At 35.2% G+C, this 16,258-nt stretch overlaps 3 protein-coding genes across 4 annotated transcripts in view; all 3 read left to right on the top strand.

The window, feature by feature from the left end:
* LOC129786261 (transcription factor cwo) overlaps positions 1–16,258 on the top strand; it is a 201,588-nt gene that overhangs the window by 51,699 nt on the left and 133,631 nt on the right. The gene's annotated exons all lie outside the window — the stretch shown is intronic.
* On the top strand, positions 227–7,443 carry LOC129786280 (uncharacterized). 2 transcript variants are annotated; one of them, XM_055821179.1, is made up of 3 exons: positions 227–465; positions 6,225–6,642; positions 6,724–7,443. In XM_055821179.1, exons 2-3 carry the CDS (start codon positions 6,301–6,303, stop codon positions 7,057–7,059), a joined length of 678 nt encoding a protein of 225 aa, XP_055677154.1. In that variant the 5' UTR covers positions 227–465; positions 6,225–6,300; the 3' UTR covers positions 7,060–7,443. The 2 variants fall into 2 exon arrangements, with proteins under 2 accessions (XP_055677154.1, XP_055677153.1); XM_055821178.1 differs by lacking the exon at positions 227–465 and having other exon boundaries at positions 5,900–6,642.
* LOC129786285 (uncharacterized) lies at positions 10,814–14,892 on the top strand. Its single transcript, XM_055821186.1, has 3 exons — positions 10,814–11,384; positions 11,885–12,140; positions 12,233–14,892. The coding sequence occupies exons 1-3, from the start codon at positions 11,250–11,252 to the stop codon at positions 12,547–12,549; spliced, it is 708 nt and encodes a 235-aa protein (XP_055677161.1). The 5' UTR covers positions 10,814–11,249; the 3' UTR covers positions 12,550–14,892.

The following is a 16,258-nucleotide window of genomic DNA, read 5'->3' as shown; positions in this document are numbered from 1 at the left end:
GATGGCGGAAAAAAATGTTCAACATTGCAAATATCAATTTTTTATCGCGTGTTCTTTTTTTCATATTAAATAATTTGGGTCATGAATCCGCTTGGAATTTTGGGCCACATCAATTTGGTGAAAGAGAAAGATAACCACTGGAGTGTCTTTCTATCTCATTAGCAGTCATTTGTGGCACGGTGGTGAGGAGACGAATGGCACTCCAATGTACAAGAAATCATCATAAAATTAATCTATTATACAACTGGGCCACTGCAACCTGCCAAGTAGGTTCAGCGAGAGCTATCGTCGCGCGGGCTTTGGACGCACAGGCAACTTTTGACCACGCATCGCAAAATTCCTCGCGCATCCACCTCCATTTCATACAAGGAAATAAACAATTTGCCATAAATAAAGAATTTAACACATGAAATTCTCCCTCAACTGGATGGATACACCGCACACACACATAATTTTGTGATTTATGTAAGTACATAACATTTCAGTGAAGCTCACAAAATGAGCCGTACCTAAATAGAATGAATTGATCCAAAGGAATTGACATTGCGCACTCCCCAGACACTTTCCATGCTCTTTAAAATACCACCGTTTTCAGTTGCACTTGCAAATCAATGTACAATCATAAAAGCATGCAAAAGCCGATTCACCGAGCGTTCATTTTCAATTCCATTTTATACTTCTTGTCTCTCCTGTCTCTATATGTCGTTTGTTATGATCAAAAGTATACCGAAGAACAAACCCTTCGTCATTTGTACCAAATAACTCAGTTTGGTTTTTATACTATATATAGAAAACACTCATAGGTATGTAGGTATTTAATCTAGATACCATTATCTTGTTTTGCTACCTATTTTAGTCCAAATGCGACTCAACATAAATCAGTGGCTCTTTTAAATTTCAAAGAATTTGCTGGAATTTTTCCTATTTTAGCAGGATTTGGTTGTTCTGGAATTTGAAAGAGCTTTTAAAGCATAGTTAACCCGGATTTGCGCATTGTACTATATTTAGTAGAAGTTAGGATTTTTATAATTGATTTTGAGTTCATAAAAATGGCCTTAAAATTTTATTTTCACTAAAGTCGAATAGATTCTGTTTAAGACCGGTTTTAGAACTTCTTGTATGAGATTTTAAGAAATTTTGGCTAAGAATTTTACTCTTTTAGACGATTTTAAAATCAGACTCATCAGAGTCCCGTTTAAAATATATCCATTCTATCAAGAAATCAAGATCTTGAAATCTTGACTCCAAAATACGAGTCATTATGGAGAATCAGACAATTTTGAGATTTTTTTGACTTCCTTCGGCGAAAATTTCTTAATTAAAAGTAGGTTTATTTAATTTCTCCTTTGGGTTAAGACTTTTTGCGTTATTTTATTCTATGAAGTGTTTTTATTAGACAATCTTTTGAATCCCACAAAGACGAAGAAGTACCTACCAATTAAGGTAATGGTTACACAATTTGTTTGTTTACATATTACGACCCTAATTGAACAATAAAAAAAGTCCTTAAAATAGAAAAAAAATCATCATAAATTTTTTTTATATAAAAAAAAAAGAATTTTAATTAAAACATCAGGCAAAATGATATCAGGAGTTTACATGACCTTTTATGTCGGAAGTCCAAGGTCGAGAGGAGAATCATGACAATGGTTAGTGAGTATATAAATTGCAGTGAAAAGCGAGACAAACTGTTGACAAATTCACACAAATTTATCTTTATTGCGCAAAATCTTCCGACTGTTAGTTCCTCATCAGCATTCAGTGGCTGAAGAAGTCGGCATTACAATAGGAGAAAAAAAAGAAACAGAAAACTTATGTATATTTTGTACCACATATTGGCTGGGTGTCTTTGCGCAATTTCTTCAACAATTCGCACGAAGCGAAAAAGCACTCGGCTAATTTCCCCTTGATCTTGACACTGATGTACATACATACATATGAAGAATAAACCATAGTTTCGCGATGCTTAGCACAGTATTCAACAGAAAGTTGATTTAATTATAAAGTACTTGCAAATATGCAGCGGAAGAAAACTTCCTATATCTCGACCACTTATGCTAGTCAAGTCATATAAGACACTTTCCCGTGAGACAATTTCACAGACAAAGGCCAATATGTGCGATGCAGGTGTTGCACGTTGAAAGCTCAACCACTTTACCACCAAAGAGCTCTTCCAAAGGCAAAATCTAATGGATAGTCAGTCATAGCTCTCATCGTGTGTAGTTCCCTCTAATTGGGTTAATACGACAGATATTTCGGTTCTTTTATTTGCAATAAATTGCTTTAGAATCGTTGTACTGTTAAGAAGTTGATTTGCTTTTTTATGAAAGAATTTTTATTTGCATCTCTCATCTCCGGCTTCGACAGTATTCGAATTAAATTTAGAGATATTCTTCTAAGCACAACCATCTTATCGAGTCAATAAATTTAACTTCTTTCGATAAACTGCCTTCTTTTTTTTCTCTCTTTAAATTTTTTCTCATTTCTTTTACTAACCGACAAACAAGAGCTTTTTTGCTACATCTTAACTGATTTGTCGGCTGTCTCGAGGCAATATATGAAGAAGTAGAAAAAAAAAGATGAAAGCAAACACGACGCCACAATCATCTGCAACTAAATAGCATTCCAATCAAGATCATGATCAAGATCAAGCAGAGATGTGTATAATTTCAGGCTCATTCTCCAGCTTCTCCAGCAACTTTCTCGCGAGAAGCTCTGCAAAGTTGCGCAAGTTCACCTGTAAAAATTAACGTAGTGATCTTCGAAGAGAAAAAGTCCACACAATGGAAATTGTATTGCTTGCGGCAAAAAGAAACCACACATAGAGGAAAAAGTTCTCTCACGCCAATAAAGTACAGCGGTATTGGCAAAAACATTTGCATAAGATCACTGTAAAATGAAATTAAAAAAATAAAACATTGAAAACAATTAATTCATGCAAAGTGATATTGTTTTCATCTTGTCTTATTTTATTGCAAAAATGTTTTGTTTGCTTTCGTTAATGGAGAGAAAATGAATGGACATTTTTTTATTCAAAAAGTTCATTAAACTTTGGCAATATTTTCTCTACTGCCTGACTCATGTAAGAAAAATTGGTAAAGATACAAATTGTTTTCATAAAGTTTCAAAAAACGTTTGAAATTTATTCAAAAATTAATTGATCAATTTATTAGACTCCGCAAATGGAATTAACTATGGTTGAAAAAAAATTAATTCAGATTAGAATACTCTTAATACGTTTTAAATCTAATAAAATACTCGGAATATATTTTTTTACGCGACTTGTAGTAAAAGTTAATGAAAATCTTTACCCGGTTGGTCAATGCTATTGACAATTTATAAGATATTACGACTTATTACGATAAAATAAGAATATGTTTCTTAAAAAAAAACTTTTTTTTTCTATTGAAATTTTACATTCTGCGGATTGTTTTCTTGTGTCAGACTTAAATTTTTATATTATTCCTAAAAGCATTAAAGAAATGTCAGCCGGGTATCAATTTTAAAAACAATCACGTGACAATTTCTTACAGTTACATAAGTGTATAAAATTAGATCTGTCAGTGTACGTTTTGAGGCGTTCAGTGATACAAAATGTGTTTAAAAAATAATAAATATATTTGCAAATTTCTTTTTAATTTTTTTTTAAATGTCATACAGTATATAAAAATAAATTCACACCCATGTATCTTACAAAGTGTCTTAATTTATCTTAATATACACAATGAAAGTGTTGAATGACAAATTGATGTGCTAACTAATTTGAAATAAAGAAAATGCATTTGTCACTTCTCATTTCTCTCCATGTTTGTTTTACTTTTATCGCTGTTAATTTCTTGTACCATTTCTCTTTCATAGACGAAATCGACGAAATGCATAATTACTCTAGAAATAGAGTAAGAGTCTCTCTCTCTCCGTGTAGGAGGAGCACCGCGTGAAATTGTTTGAGAAAGATATCATTTGAAGAGTTTTATAGGTAATCGCATGCTCTGCATTGTTGATTTTAATTAATGTGCGATATACTCGGTAAAAGGGGAAAATTATTAAAATTAGCTATGTATGTTTTTACTTTGTCTTCAGGTCTACATCATTTCTCTAAATTGCTGTCATTGTTGTTGGTGCAAAAAACTCAGGTGATGTGAGTTGATTAGTATGGTAAGGTAGATTATGCTACGCATATTTATAATTGATTAATGGGTTTCCCATAGATAATTCATTTGGTATGGCTATATTGAATGTTGACAGAGGAAAGAGAAGATGAGAAAAAAAAAGTAATAACTACAATTATGAGAGATTCAGCAGATAAGATGAGAGTTAAAAACTTTTCCTTTTGAAAATGAATCTCAACATCCGTGTGATATGTGTATAGCACCTCCCATGGGGGAAAGAGATTTTCAATTTTCAATCTTCTCTTCAGAAGAGATCCATATCGCATTTAAGCAAAAATTGTTTGGCAAAAAATAAACACAAAACCCAGCGCTGGGATTTCACTCGTAAAAACCGCAAAGATTTCCCTTCCTCTCCTCCCCGTGTATGAGTTTGTGAAATGAAGCAAAATGAATTAGTGGCGCACAAGAAGAAATTCCCTCCCGTTTGCACGAAACACATTTCTTTGGTTTTGAGATCAATTTTTGGAGCAAACTGTACTGTGGAAGATGCCACAAATATTATTTCTTGTAAACGCATTTGCATTGGAGTTTGCAGCGGGAAGGGGGTACCGTGGACCGACAGGCGGATTGCATGATGAGCTCTATACACAGAAGAGCATGAAGACGATTAAGGGCAATTAGACCAAAACGAAGCACAACATTTTGCCTAAGCGCTAACATACCTGCGAAGGCATCAAAACACACATGTGGAGAACACTGTTAAATTTATTGCCAATTCGCATCCTATTCACCTGCTGCACTAGTTAGTTGTTTCAACAAAATCAACGTCTTTTACGCACCTATTGAATTAACAAAAAAAACCGTAGTAAAAAATGTTTGAAATAGCTCTATTTTATGACTCTAGGACTGATGGGAAAATATTTGTTTTTATGTTACCTACTGCAAAGTTTTCAGTGTGCGAAATAAATTTCTTTATAGTTCCTTTTAGTGCAAAAAGAATTAACCTATTCAACTCTTAGTTTTATAAAAAAAAATGTAGTAAAATCTTTGCATACCCTTTTCTAAGTCATTGTGCTTCAAGAGAGCTTTATGCTATGTATAGAAGAAAAGCTCCTGTTCGAAAAACTTGTTTTTTATAGTTAACATCTCTTCTAATTAATGCTTAATTTAAGCACATTTTAAAAGTATTTTTATAAGCTTAAAATTATGGAAATCTCCATTGAAAATTGTATGAAAAACGTAAGCTCTTGCTTAAGCTTTTATAGTATTTCTTCTTTGCTTTTATAGTGTGCTTCCTAGGAACTTTATGTAAAAATATCCAGCTGAAAATAGAAAAAAATAATTATTATCCTAAGAAAATAAGTCTTTATTTAAATGAAATCAGCAGAAATACTTAAACGTTTATGAAATAAATTCATAAAATTACAAAAGAAATAATTTAAAAAAAAAAATACATTTTTATAGTTGGGTAAAAAAAGTTATTTTCACCATCAATTTCTAGCAGTGTAGGGGCAATAATAGACACGTGGTAGACACTTGTGATCTACTATTGGGCGGTTTTACGGAGAGAAGTTAATCGATCAAAGTCAAGTGAAAAGGGTGATCGCGAAGAGAGACGGCGAATGATGTTTAGTGAGGAAAAAAAAAAGAAATCACAAGGCGCGCGCGAGGTATTAGAATAGAACGATATTGCTACTACACTACACTCATTTCATTTAACCATTTTTTTTTTCAAACCTCTTGCGCATATTTATCTTCGCATTGTGCTCATCTTCACTCACACAGCAGCAGGAGTGGTGTAGGTGGCTTAGGTGGGAATGCATCGGATGCAAAATTGCATTCAATTGCAACAAACTGTGGCATCTGGGTATAAAACATGAAATTACTAATTGCATCGTATCAGTGTTCTTCAGTACTCATTGTGTTTCACATCAACTCCTAAAGTTGGCTCAGGGAGTTAGCTTTCGAAAAAAAAGACATAGATTAGCCAAATCTTTTCAATTACAGTGCAATATTTGGAAGAAGTCGTTTAGTTTCATTTTAGATTTTAATATTTATTCTTAAATTTCAATTTGTTTTAAAACAAATTTTTAAAAAAAATTCCACAATGTTCAGCAAGTGTCTATTGGTTCTGTGCTCAGTCACATTGGTGTTGGCCAGGAGTGCACCAACATCAAAGAATTCAGTGACGATGGAGGATAAAGCACGATCACTGGTCGGCTCGTCGGTCTTCAATGACCTACGATACATCTACAAAACATACCAAGAGTGTTCTACCACGGACTTGACTGTGTGTCTCAAGATCAAGTTGCTCACGTCACTGGATCGCGCCAGTAGGTCTGTTGGAAATGTGTCTATTGGCGATGATATCAAGCTGGTGAGACAGGATAGTGTCCCAGTTGACGAGAGTTCCATCAAGTCCACTGAGGAAATTGAAGAGTCCTTGCCACGATCGCTAGGTGACAAGCAAACTGCCCTCAACAAACTCATCTTCTCCAAAATCTTGGATTTCTTCAACACTCACACACTTCAAGTAAAGAAAGAAAAACAATTTTTTTTCTCTTCAGATTTAGCTGATAATAAAAATTTTGAATTTATTCTTGAATTTTTCCAGGTGAAGTTCCCAGAAAGTGAAGACGTTGAGCGATCATTCGAAGGACGTGCTAAGCAGAAGAAGAACAGCTGGGTGATGATCCCCGTTATCCTTGCTGGAAGTATGGTACCCCTGGCCTATGGTGCTCTTGCCCTCCTTGCTGGAAAAGCCCTCATTGTCTCAAAACTCGCCCTGGTTCTCGCCTCCATCATTGGCATCAAGAAACTCGTATCCAGCAGTGCCGGCCATCATGAAGGATCCCACGAAGTTGTTGTATCCGGTGGACATGGTTCCGGATGGGGACGTACTTTTGAGTCACATGACCAAGCGTACCATGCTCAAAAGCCCAACCAGTAAGCCCTTAATTTCCTTTCCCTCCCATACCTCCATAAAAGGTTCATTGAGACCATAATGTTCATTAAGTCCTTTTTTTCTGGAAAAACCAACGAGGCATAATCAACCAAAAAAAAACATGAAAAAAACTTTAACTTTAAGAGGAAATTATACCAAAATTTTATAAATTAGTTTACAGAGTAAAGAGAAAAAAAAATAAGTAAAAAAAAGAAAACATGTGAATACCTTAAAAAACGAGAGTGATTTTTGTATAAGAAAATTATTTATTTTGTATTATTTTTTGTAATATCGCAAAAATGTGAAAATTAACTTATTTTTTTGTATTGAAAGAAATGAAATTGCTGTAATTATTCTTCATAAACCAAATACAAGAGTAATTGAATTTAATTAGTCGAATTCTCTCTGCGGTGTGTCCCAAATGAATTAATCCAGTAATCACGTGCGCCAGTAGGTTTTTCTCTACCACAATTTTACGCTTCTTTTGCCACACTGTGAAAGATGATCAGCAAAATAGAAATCTTTGCAGGGTGGCGCGAGAGCAATTGGACTCTGAAAAGTATGGCATTGCGTGTCTTTCATATTCAATAAGGGGGATTCATGTTAAATGTAGGGGAATTTCTTCTAAATTCCGCAAATTGTAAATATTTAAATTTGGCACATTTTTTTATCTCTCTTTCTCTTTCACAATATCACGCCATCATTTCTTCCACATATCTTAAATGATCATCAAAATGATCGCGCTTTAATTGGCCATTATACTGATTTGGAATGTCTGTGTGTTTTTTTCATTTTATTTTTAGGTATTAATTCTTTGATGTGATTTTTTGCACATTTTCTTTTAAAGAAAAAATATATAAAAACATATATACAATTCTTCTCTTTCATTTTGTGTGAGACGGAGAGATTTCATTCACAAAAAGATCACGTCTCGCCTGGATGTAGACACAATTTTGGGTGGGAGACACGTTAATTGGAAATGATTACCTACAATGTAATTTCAAGATCATGGCGAGACATTTGACCCATTGCACCACTCAAGTGCGTAGAAAGTTTTTTTTTCTCATGAATAATCATTTTTTTCGCGCCATGAAAATGATTTTTTCTCCGTCGGAGCAAATAAAGACGAATGGAGAGTTCGTGACTCTGATGGAAATACATATTTCTTCGACGGAGTCTTGTGTATATGTATTGTTTTTTTTTCGGGGGGATAAAAGAAGCACCTTTGAAGCCAACATCCGCAATGGGTTTGGCCATTTATTTCATTCATACGCTGTGATATTTCTCCGATTTTTGATGGCATTGTGCACCGAGTGAAACGACGGAGAGTGCGAGAAAGGGAAAGAAGGAATAAATTATGGGTTTCCATTGAGGAGACTGCAAATTTTTTTTCTCCCTCCTCATCTACTCAATCTTCCACCTTGCTGCCTGATTACTAATATTTTCTTCTTTTTTTTCATAAGTCGTCTATTGAGACATTCGAGAAAAAAAATGATAGAGATCACATCACTTTCATCCATTAGCGTCTCACGATGAGAGATTTACCGTGATCTCCATTCATTGTGATCGTATATGCGGGTGGGTGTGAAGAAGACCCATAGTGGGAAGTGATGCGATTGTGAACGGAAATTGGAGTAATTCCGTTTTTTTCTGCACCTTCCACACTATTTCTTAAAGCCAATTTCATTGTTCAATTGAACGCGTGTCTCGCGCATTTTTCACACTTGTGCCATTGATGATGCTACGCGATTGGAGCGATGCCCGACGATGCATTTGTAGGTCGATTGGTGGTATAAAGCAGATAATTGAGTGGTCTTTTAGTTTAATTATTTGCAAAAGAAATTACACCATGAAATCAATCTCTGTGCCAGAGACACGACTCCAATTTCCCATTGTAGCAATTTGCATCTCCTTCCGTCTGATATTAATCCTATACGATCATTGTAATTTTACCGTCTACCTCATTTTCAATGCGAAGGGGTGTTCAAATCGACAAAAATTGACCACCCACTTTCCACATCATAAATTTTGCTCAACCATTTGCAACAATTTGAATTTCCATAAAAAAAAGATTTATCAGCAGGCATTTGAAGTTCTTTGTTTTGCATCAGTTTAGATTAAAAATTGCTTAAGTATATTATCTCGAATACAGTAGAGATTCGCAAAAAATCTCTAAACTATTTAAAATTGAGAAAATAAAGTTTAATGCTTCTTAAAATTTTTTTTAAAGTAAAAGAAAAGATTTCGCGGAGAATTGACTCTAAATCTGATGATTAAAATTTTCCCATGATCGAAAATCTCCCGGTCTTAATCTTAAAAGGGGTTTAAGATTAAGACAGATAAGTAGAATAAATTCGTAGTATTCTAGCATTAATATTGTATATTTTTTTTTATTATTTTTTAGCCCCTGAAGAAAGCTCACAATTTAACCGAATATTAAGAATTTCTTATTTTCATCTTAATTAATTTTAAATTAATATTTTTTTATTTAAATTGTGAAAAAAGGAAAACTACTGTGAATAAATTTGATTTTAATTAAATTTACATCAATCCCTAAAAAATCTTAATATATTAATTTAAGGAAATGACAAAGAGAGTTTTCAAAACAAACAATCATTTTACATTATTTTTTTAAATTATTCTATTCATCTGATAACTTTGAATTACATAACTCTTTCTATATTCACAAAAGAAACTCAAACACCATTCAATGTTAATTTTTCACAGACTTTACGGAAAAAAAGGTTTTCTTTGCGGTCAACGACTAAATTCATGCTCAACTCAGTCAACAAAAACGCATTTATAAGAAAAAAGAGTAAACAACATTCATTCTGGGACTTATCCACCCCTTTTTTAAAATAAAAGTGCGGTGTGTATTTGATATGGAAAGATCAATTCATAAATAAAATTCACTGATTTTTTTACTCTCTCACAGATGTACATTTATTATTTCAGAGGAGACATGGCTTTTTTTTTCACCCAAAATACGATGATTGAATGAATTCAGTCATCAGGTGCTGGTTTCTTTTTCTCATGCTGTCACCAACAAGCTGATCACGATAAATTTCTCCTGGATCGCACGAAATGGAAATTGAGACAAGGCCGCAAAAAAGTCTTTTTTCTTGACAAATTTGCATTTAAATCCAATCGGGTTTCATCGAAAAAAAAAGTTGCAGCAAATTTTAATTCCAAGCCACGATAAGATTGTTTCTCCCTTTGCAACCGGATTTTCCTTTTGGCACCTGGCATTGTACACCTCGCAGACATACTGGGCTTTCGGAGGGGTCATTAAAGATTCACGATCGCGATTCAGGGAGAGTTTCTATGCACACACATACTCATTTTCTACATGTCATTTTTTTGCTACTTTTTAAAGTGTCTTTCGAGGCTTCACGTTATGTACTTTTTGAATGAGAAATAAGTACAAACGGTAGGTATGTAGGTAATTTGCGAGGGGTATGCGGAGAAGGTGAAAAAAAAAGGTGATCATGTCGCACCCAAAAAAAGAAGAGTATCGTCTTCGGAGATGGATGTTGGTTACTTCTTCATTTTTTTTGTCATGCTCTCTCATGTGGTCGTGAGACAATGGGCACCACCATATGTATTTTTCATCTTCAAAGAGGAGACACCAGCAGATCCCCCCTCGCGCGAATGATATACACACAGCTCCCCCCTTTGCAGTAAAAACCTTTTGGCGGATATGGCGATCTCTTTCCGGCGCGCAAAGCCAGCATAAAACATAGAGCCATCCATCTTCGGTGCGTCACTCTTCGGCAAATGCGGGGAAGTTAAGAAATCCACTATCAAAGATACTTTTTTTTTGTTGTATAAATACACTCTACCCATCGTCATCGTGTCGTACCTTTTTTCACCCATTCGCGTTATTTATTCACTATATACATATAAAATATATATATATAGCTCCTCTACTCCTCAACTTGTCTTTTTCAAATCGTCCATTAATTTAAATTCCATAACACATCGGCAACCAGAGGTGCACAAGAGAATAAAACGCGGACGTCGGCGTCTTCTAGTCACAGTTCACCGGCTGCCTTCTGACCAATAACAACGTGCATTGCCTTGGTGTGATCAATCGGGATTAAAAGCTCAACCAATTTCATCTGCCTCTTGTTCAGTGAAAATTAGACTAAATTTTTTAATTTATTTTTTATAAAAAAAAATTTTTTGTTACAAATATGAAGTCACTGTGTGTGTTAGTTATTGCCATAGCTGTGGCCAGTGCCAGTCCATCTGAAACAGATGGCCTCCTCACGACAGCCCTCAAATTTGTCAAGGATTGTGGTGATAAATCAATGGTCCTATGCCTAAAGGTATGTTGTGCCCATACAATTTGAAGAAAAAAAACCCAATAAATTTGGAATTATATATTAAATGATCAAGTGTGCTACCTACAAATTGATTTCAATTAAAATCGCAATCATTTTTTTATGTGGTGCAATTAAATTCCGCGATGTGTTGCTGGGTGATCTCATTGATATTCTCGCGCGATCGGTCACGATCAACGCATAACCCAGAGGTTGCTCCCATGAGATGCGTCTGACATTGCCTAGTTACCCAAATTTTCTCTCTATCAATCGGCCTATGGAAGAAAATGCCCAAGTATAACTGTTGTGTAAACTCTTTTGAGCCAGTTTTGTGGCAAGATCTCTCTCACATCTTTAAGACTATGAGATAACAGTTGAAAGACCGGATTCTGGAAGTAGCCACCGTTGATCATGTTACTGTACACCCATTTAAATAATGCAACATAAGAATTTTTCATTTGACGGGAAGTATATTTTCTCACAAAATGCAACTGTACATATTGCAGGAACGCGCCTTGCACTATGTCGATGGGAGTCAGGGTGATATTTCTCTGGCCGATGGGGTTAGCCTCGTGCAGACGGAGCCTGTGTCCACAGGACGATCACTGAATGAGATCGTTCTGCCAGCTGAACCTGAGGCACGTGAATCGGAAGTTGATTCCCTCTTGGTGGACCGTGTTGCCCGCTTCTTGGGATCTCACACCCTTCAATTCAAAGTCCCGAAAGATTCCATCCAGGAGATGCAGCGATCACTCGATGAAGGTAATTTCTAAGAATATTTAATTGGTTTTCCTTAGAAAGGAAAATTGGCAAAAAAACATTTTGGCATATTTTTCCTTAATAATTCTTTGCAGCTCGTGGAAAGGGAAAGAAGACCAAGAAACTCCTCCTGCCCCTCCTTCTCCTGTTCAAGCTGAAGGCCGCTGCCCTTCTTCCACTGGCCATCGGATTCCTCGCCCTGATCGCCTTCAAGGCCCTCATCATTGGCAAACTCGCCCTCCTCCTGTCCGGTATCATTGGACTTAAGAAACTCTTCGAATCCAAACAATCCCAGAGCTACGAGGTCGTGGCCCATCCTCATCACGGTGGTGGTGGCTACGAGGATCATCACGGACACTACGCGAGGTCTTTTGATGCCCACAACTTGGCCTACAACGGTTACACGCAGTAAATGCATCCGATGGTTTGCTACCCTCCCAAAAATAGGTATAAAATCCACCCCCGAAAAAATTCCTTTTGGGTTCGTTTTGGGGGTGAAAATGAAAAATTCGGCGCGAAATTGGTCAATTTTTAGGGAAATTTATTTATTTATTTAAAAACACACGACAAAAAATGAAAAACTGAAAAAATCCTTATTTATTTTTGACTTACTCTACCAATTTTAAGATTAAAAAAAAAAGACAACGAAGAAATCTCTCCTAAATCTATCACAGTTTGTCACAACAAAGATCATTCTACTTTAATTTATTTATTCCTAAAAGATTAATTGTGTTACAACTTGACGACTGACATTTAGTCTATGGACACGATCTCTATATGCTTTCTTTAGTACTTTTCCTCTCACTTTTTTATAAGGAATGAAAGAAAAAGAAAAATAACTTCTAAGTCTTAAAGTAATTAACAAATGAAAGAAAGTAATTTTTATAAAATATTGTGTTTTTTTTCTCTGTTGATCGCAATAGAAAAATTAATGTTGCATTTAATAAGTGCAAGGTTAGTTGGTAAAAAAAGGTATTTTTTCAAAAAATGATGAAAAAATATTTTCCTCTATACATATAACAATTTAACTTGAAAAAATGAAAAAAAAATATGGAAAAAAAACAGATGATAACTGACAGACAAAAAAATGACAAACCAAACAAACTCAGCCAAAATATTCTTCACCTTCATTATAAATTACCAAAATATCATGCTTTCGATCAATTCGTGATCGCGTTCGTGCTCATTATTTTTCTTCTTCTTCTTATTAATATACAAAACTTGATTTCTCTGCCACTGCTGAGAGAAATTTTCCCTTTTCAGTGATCGAGTTTTTTTTTGTATTTATCCTGCGATTATTAATTCGTTTTCTCGCATACTTAACCCACTAAAATGAATTTCTTTTTTTTTTCAACACTGTCTTTCGCGCTCTCATCTTTTCTCAGTGCAAACACGCACGTTGTCGTGATCGGTGATCTCTTTTGCCCCGAGGGGCGAAGATGTCGAGTACTTTTTTGGCAATGATCGCGGCATACAAAGTGGCCAATTTGCTTAGGAGGTGGTCGTGAGCACAGAGGGAAAAACGCGCGATGCTTGGAAAACTGTAACTTTTATTGATCGCGCTTGCGTTTCTGATCATGATCATGTAACGGAACTGCGATGCATTCTGGGTCAGCTCCGGAGCTCCAACTCATATCTCATTTAATGCCAATATATATGATACATTTTCATACCCCCCCACTTGCTTTTGTAAAAGTGTCTTGTCCCACAGCACGCACCTCCAATGGTTGCTTCTTCCAATACATTTCGCATCTTTCTTGGTCAACTTCATTTTTACTTCTTTTCTCCGCGCGCTCTTTTTTTTTCTTTCAAAAGAAGAAAACTTTTACAAACTCTGCAAGAGCTCTGTAATACATTCTTCTTTATTTATATATGTAAAAATTGGTGTCACTAGACCTGAGTAGGTGATAACAAATAATTTTTCATAGTCTCACCTTAACTCATTTGCTATTATACGTTTTAGTGTTCAAATAAGAGAAAAGCTGCGTGTGGTTATTTTTCCACATTATGTACACATTTCTTTTTGAACGAAAAATAAGAGATTCATTTTGCCTCTTTTCTATCCGCTCGACATCTTCATTTACTTTTCTTTGTAATTTTATTCTCTTGCCAATATACCTGCGGGGAGCATCACTGATTGATTGAAAAGCCGCTCATGTTAATTCAAAACGTGAAATTGCTTCAATTACGCACGAAATTGATCGATTTATTTTGATGACTATTTAACCAGCTTAATGAGTGTGTTACTCACACACATTTCTTAATCTCTCTCCATTCATTCTTTAAATCCAATTTGAGCACACCACGGTGGTCTCATACTGCAAGCCAATTCACACACGCAAATTCCAATTAAATCTATAATATAATATGAAAAAAAAAATAGAAATAAAATCACATGTTCACTCATTACCTTTTCACAAAATAACATGAATTAAGAGAATGCAAAAAGGGTTAAATATATGTTAATTAGAGAAATTCATGTCTAAATGCACGTGAATTCTCTTTGAAAATGTAATGAACTTGACCTTAATAATGATTGTAAAGTGAACGATTGCTGCTTTTTGACCATCGTATTGCTCTTTCTCTTCATTCACACACCAGTATTAAATGAAGAAAAACCCCACAAGATGATTATCTATATTCCTGGGGTACTTCCTCTTATATTTTTTTTCTCTCTTACTCCTCTCTTTCATCATTGTTCTAGTAATTTATTGTTGTATAAAGTCGAGAAATAAATGTTATAACTCTTCACAAATGACTTATTTTCATTCACTGTTTCATCGTCTTCGATCATCGATCTCAATTCTCACACAGGTGTCTGCGACAATTTTCTCCTGCTAATGCTGCCTTCCTTTGCGGATTTCCACAACGCGTCTTGTTTGATATTCTTGAGGAGCTTTTACGGAGCTTTTTTTTTTTGGTTTAACTCCCTGGGAAACCGGATTTATTCTTCGTGGGCTTTTTTTCTTAGCGGTTCAATTTCCCACAAGGTTTCACACATGACGAGGATGATCGCAATCTTGCGCACAGGTAAGGTGGATGAGAATAAATTTCTTTCAGCAGAATACCAATAAGGCAGACACTGCGAGATTTTTTTCTTCATGTTCCCTCTCACTCCTGAAAATCCATGGGTATATCACTTTCACCACAATCCATTCTCACATGGGTTATATGGCGGCTGTGCAAAAAAAAAAACACACGCGCGCGTATGTTTGGGGAGCGAAAAAGAAGTTTCGAAGAGACAACAAAACTTTCCACAAATAGCCGGGTCGTGTCAAACATCCGAACATCTTTTCAAATTTAGGTTAATTTTATTAACAGTTTTTCTCCCTCCTTTTTTTCCTCTTATTTTGGTCATTATTTGCATTTAAAGACATCCGCGTCTGTTTGATATTCTCTCCTCGCGGGGCACCGCGCAGTAAAGTGTGTTTACGTTATGTACAAACACAGAATGGCATCCTAAAATAAACAATATCACCAATTTATTTGCAATATACATTGCAAGTATCAGACCTCCGGAGTCTTTCATTTTATTGCTGCCGCATTGACCAATTTTGTAGCTTTTTTCCCTCCAAAGATGATGTCTCGGATCATTCATCAAATTTATCAAATGATCAAAATTCTCACGAAACGGGATTTTCACGTCTTCTTGGATTAAATTTGGTGAATTTTATTGAAGTAGTCAAACGTAGATGACTTTCTTCCGGCTTGTGTACACACCTTGGAAAGCTTTTTTTCTCGTGAAAAAAATTAGGGAGTGTGATCAGCAAGATGATCATGGGCTTGATCGCAATGCCATGATTGCTACAAAAATTCTTGAGAAACTTAGAGAGAAGATAAAACATCTTCAGAGGAATGTGAATTTTTTTCTAAACTATTTTAATTGATAAAAAAAACATTAAAAAATAAAAATATATATTTGATTATATATGTAGGAATTATATATAATTCAAGCTCTCAATGAGAAAATTGCCAGAATGTAGGCAAAAGCACACGCAGGTGATGATCGTACACCTGAGCAGATCACATAGGCAATCGTTTGGTGCGCAGACATTGGCACTGGTGACCCATATTCTCCCTCGTCTTGCTTAAAAATGTTTGTATGTTTTTTTTTCTCTTTT

This window comes from Lutzomyia longipalpis, chromosome 1, assembly GCF_024334085.1.
Source record: "Lutzomyia longipalpis isolate SR_M1_2022 chromosome 1, ASM2433408v1".
In the NCBI taxonomy this organism is placed as follows: Eukaryota; Metazoa; Arthropoda; class Insecta; order Diptera; family Psychodidae; genus Lutzomyia; species Lutzomyia longipalpis.
Note: the sequence above shows the minus strand (reverse complement) of the source record. Positions and strands in the feature narration are given on the sequence as shown.

Bases quoted from the DNA above. Each gene is read 5' to 3' on its own strand.
- LOC129786285 (XM_055821186.1), top strand. From the start codon at position 11,250: ATGAAGTCACTGTGTGTGTTAGTTATTGCCATAGCTGTGGCCAGTGCC. The intron at 11,385-11,884 runs GTATGTTGTGCC...TACATATTGCAG, and splicing joins CAATGGTCCTATGCCTAAAG to GAACGCGCCTTGCACTATGT. The intron at 12,141-12,232 runs GTAATTTCTAAG...AATTCTTTGCAG, and splicing joins GCAGCGATCACTCGATGAAG to CTCGTGGAAAGGGAAAGAAG.
- LOC129786280 (XM_055821178.1), top strand. From the start codon at position 6,217: ATGTTCAGCAAGTGTCTATTGGTTCTGTGCTCAGTCACATTGGTGTTG. The intron at 6,643-6,723 runs GTAAAGAAAGAA...GAATTTTTCCAG, and splicing joins TCAACACTCACACACTTCAA to GTGAAGTTCCCAGAAAGTGA.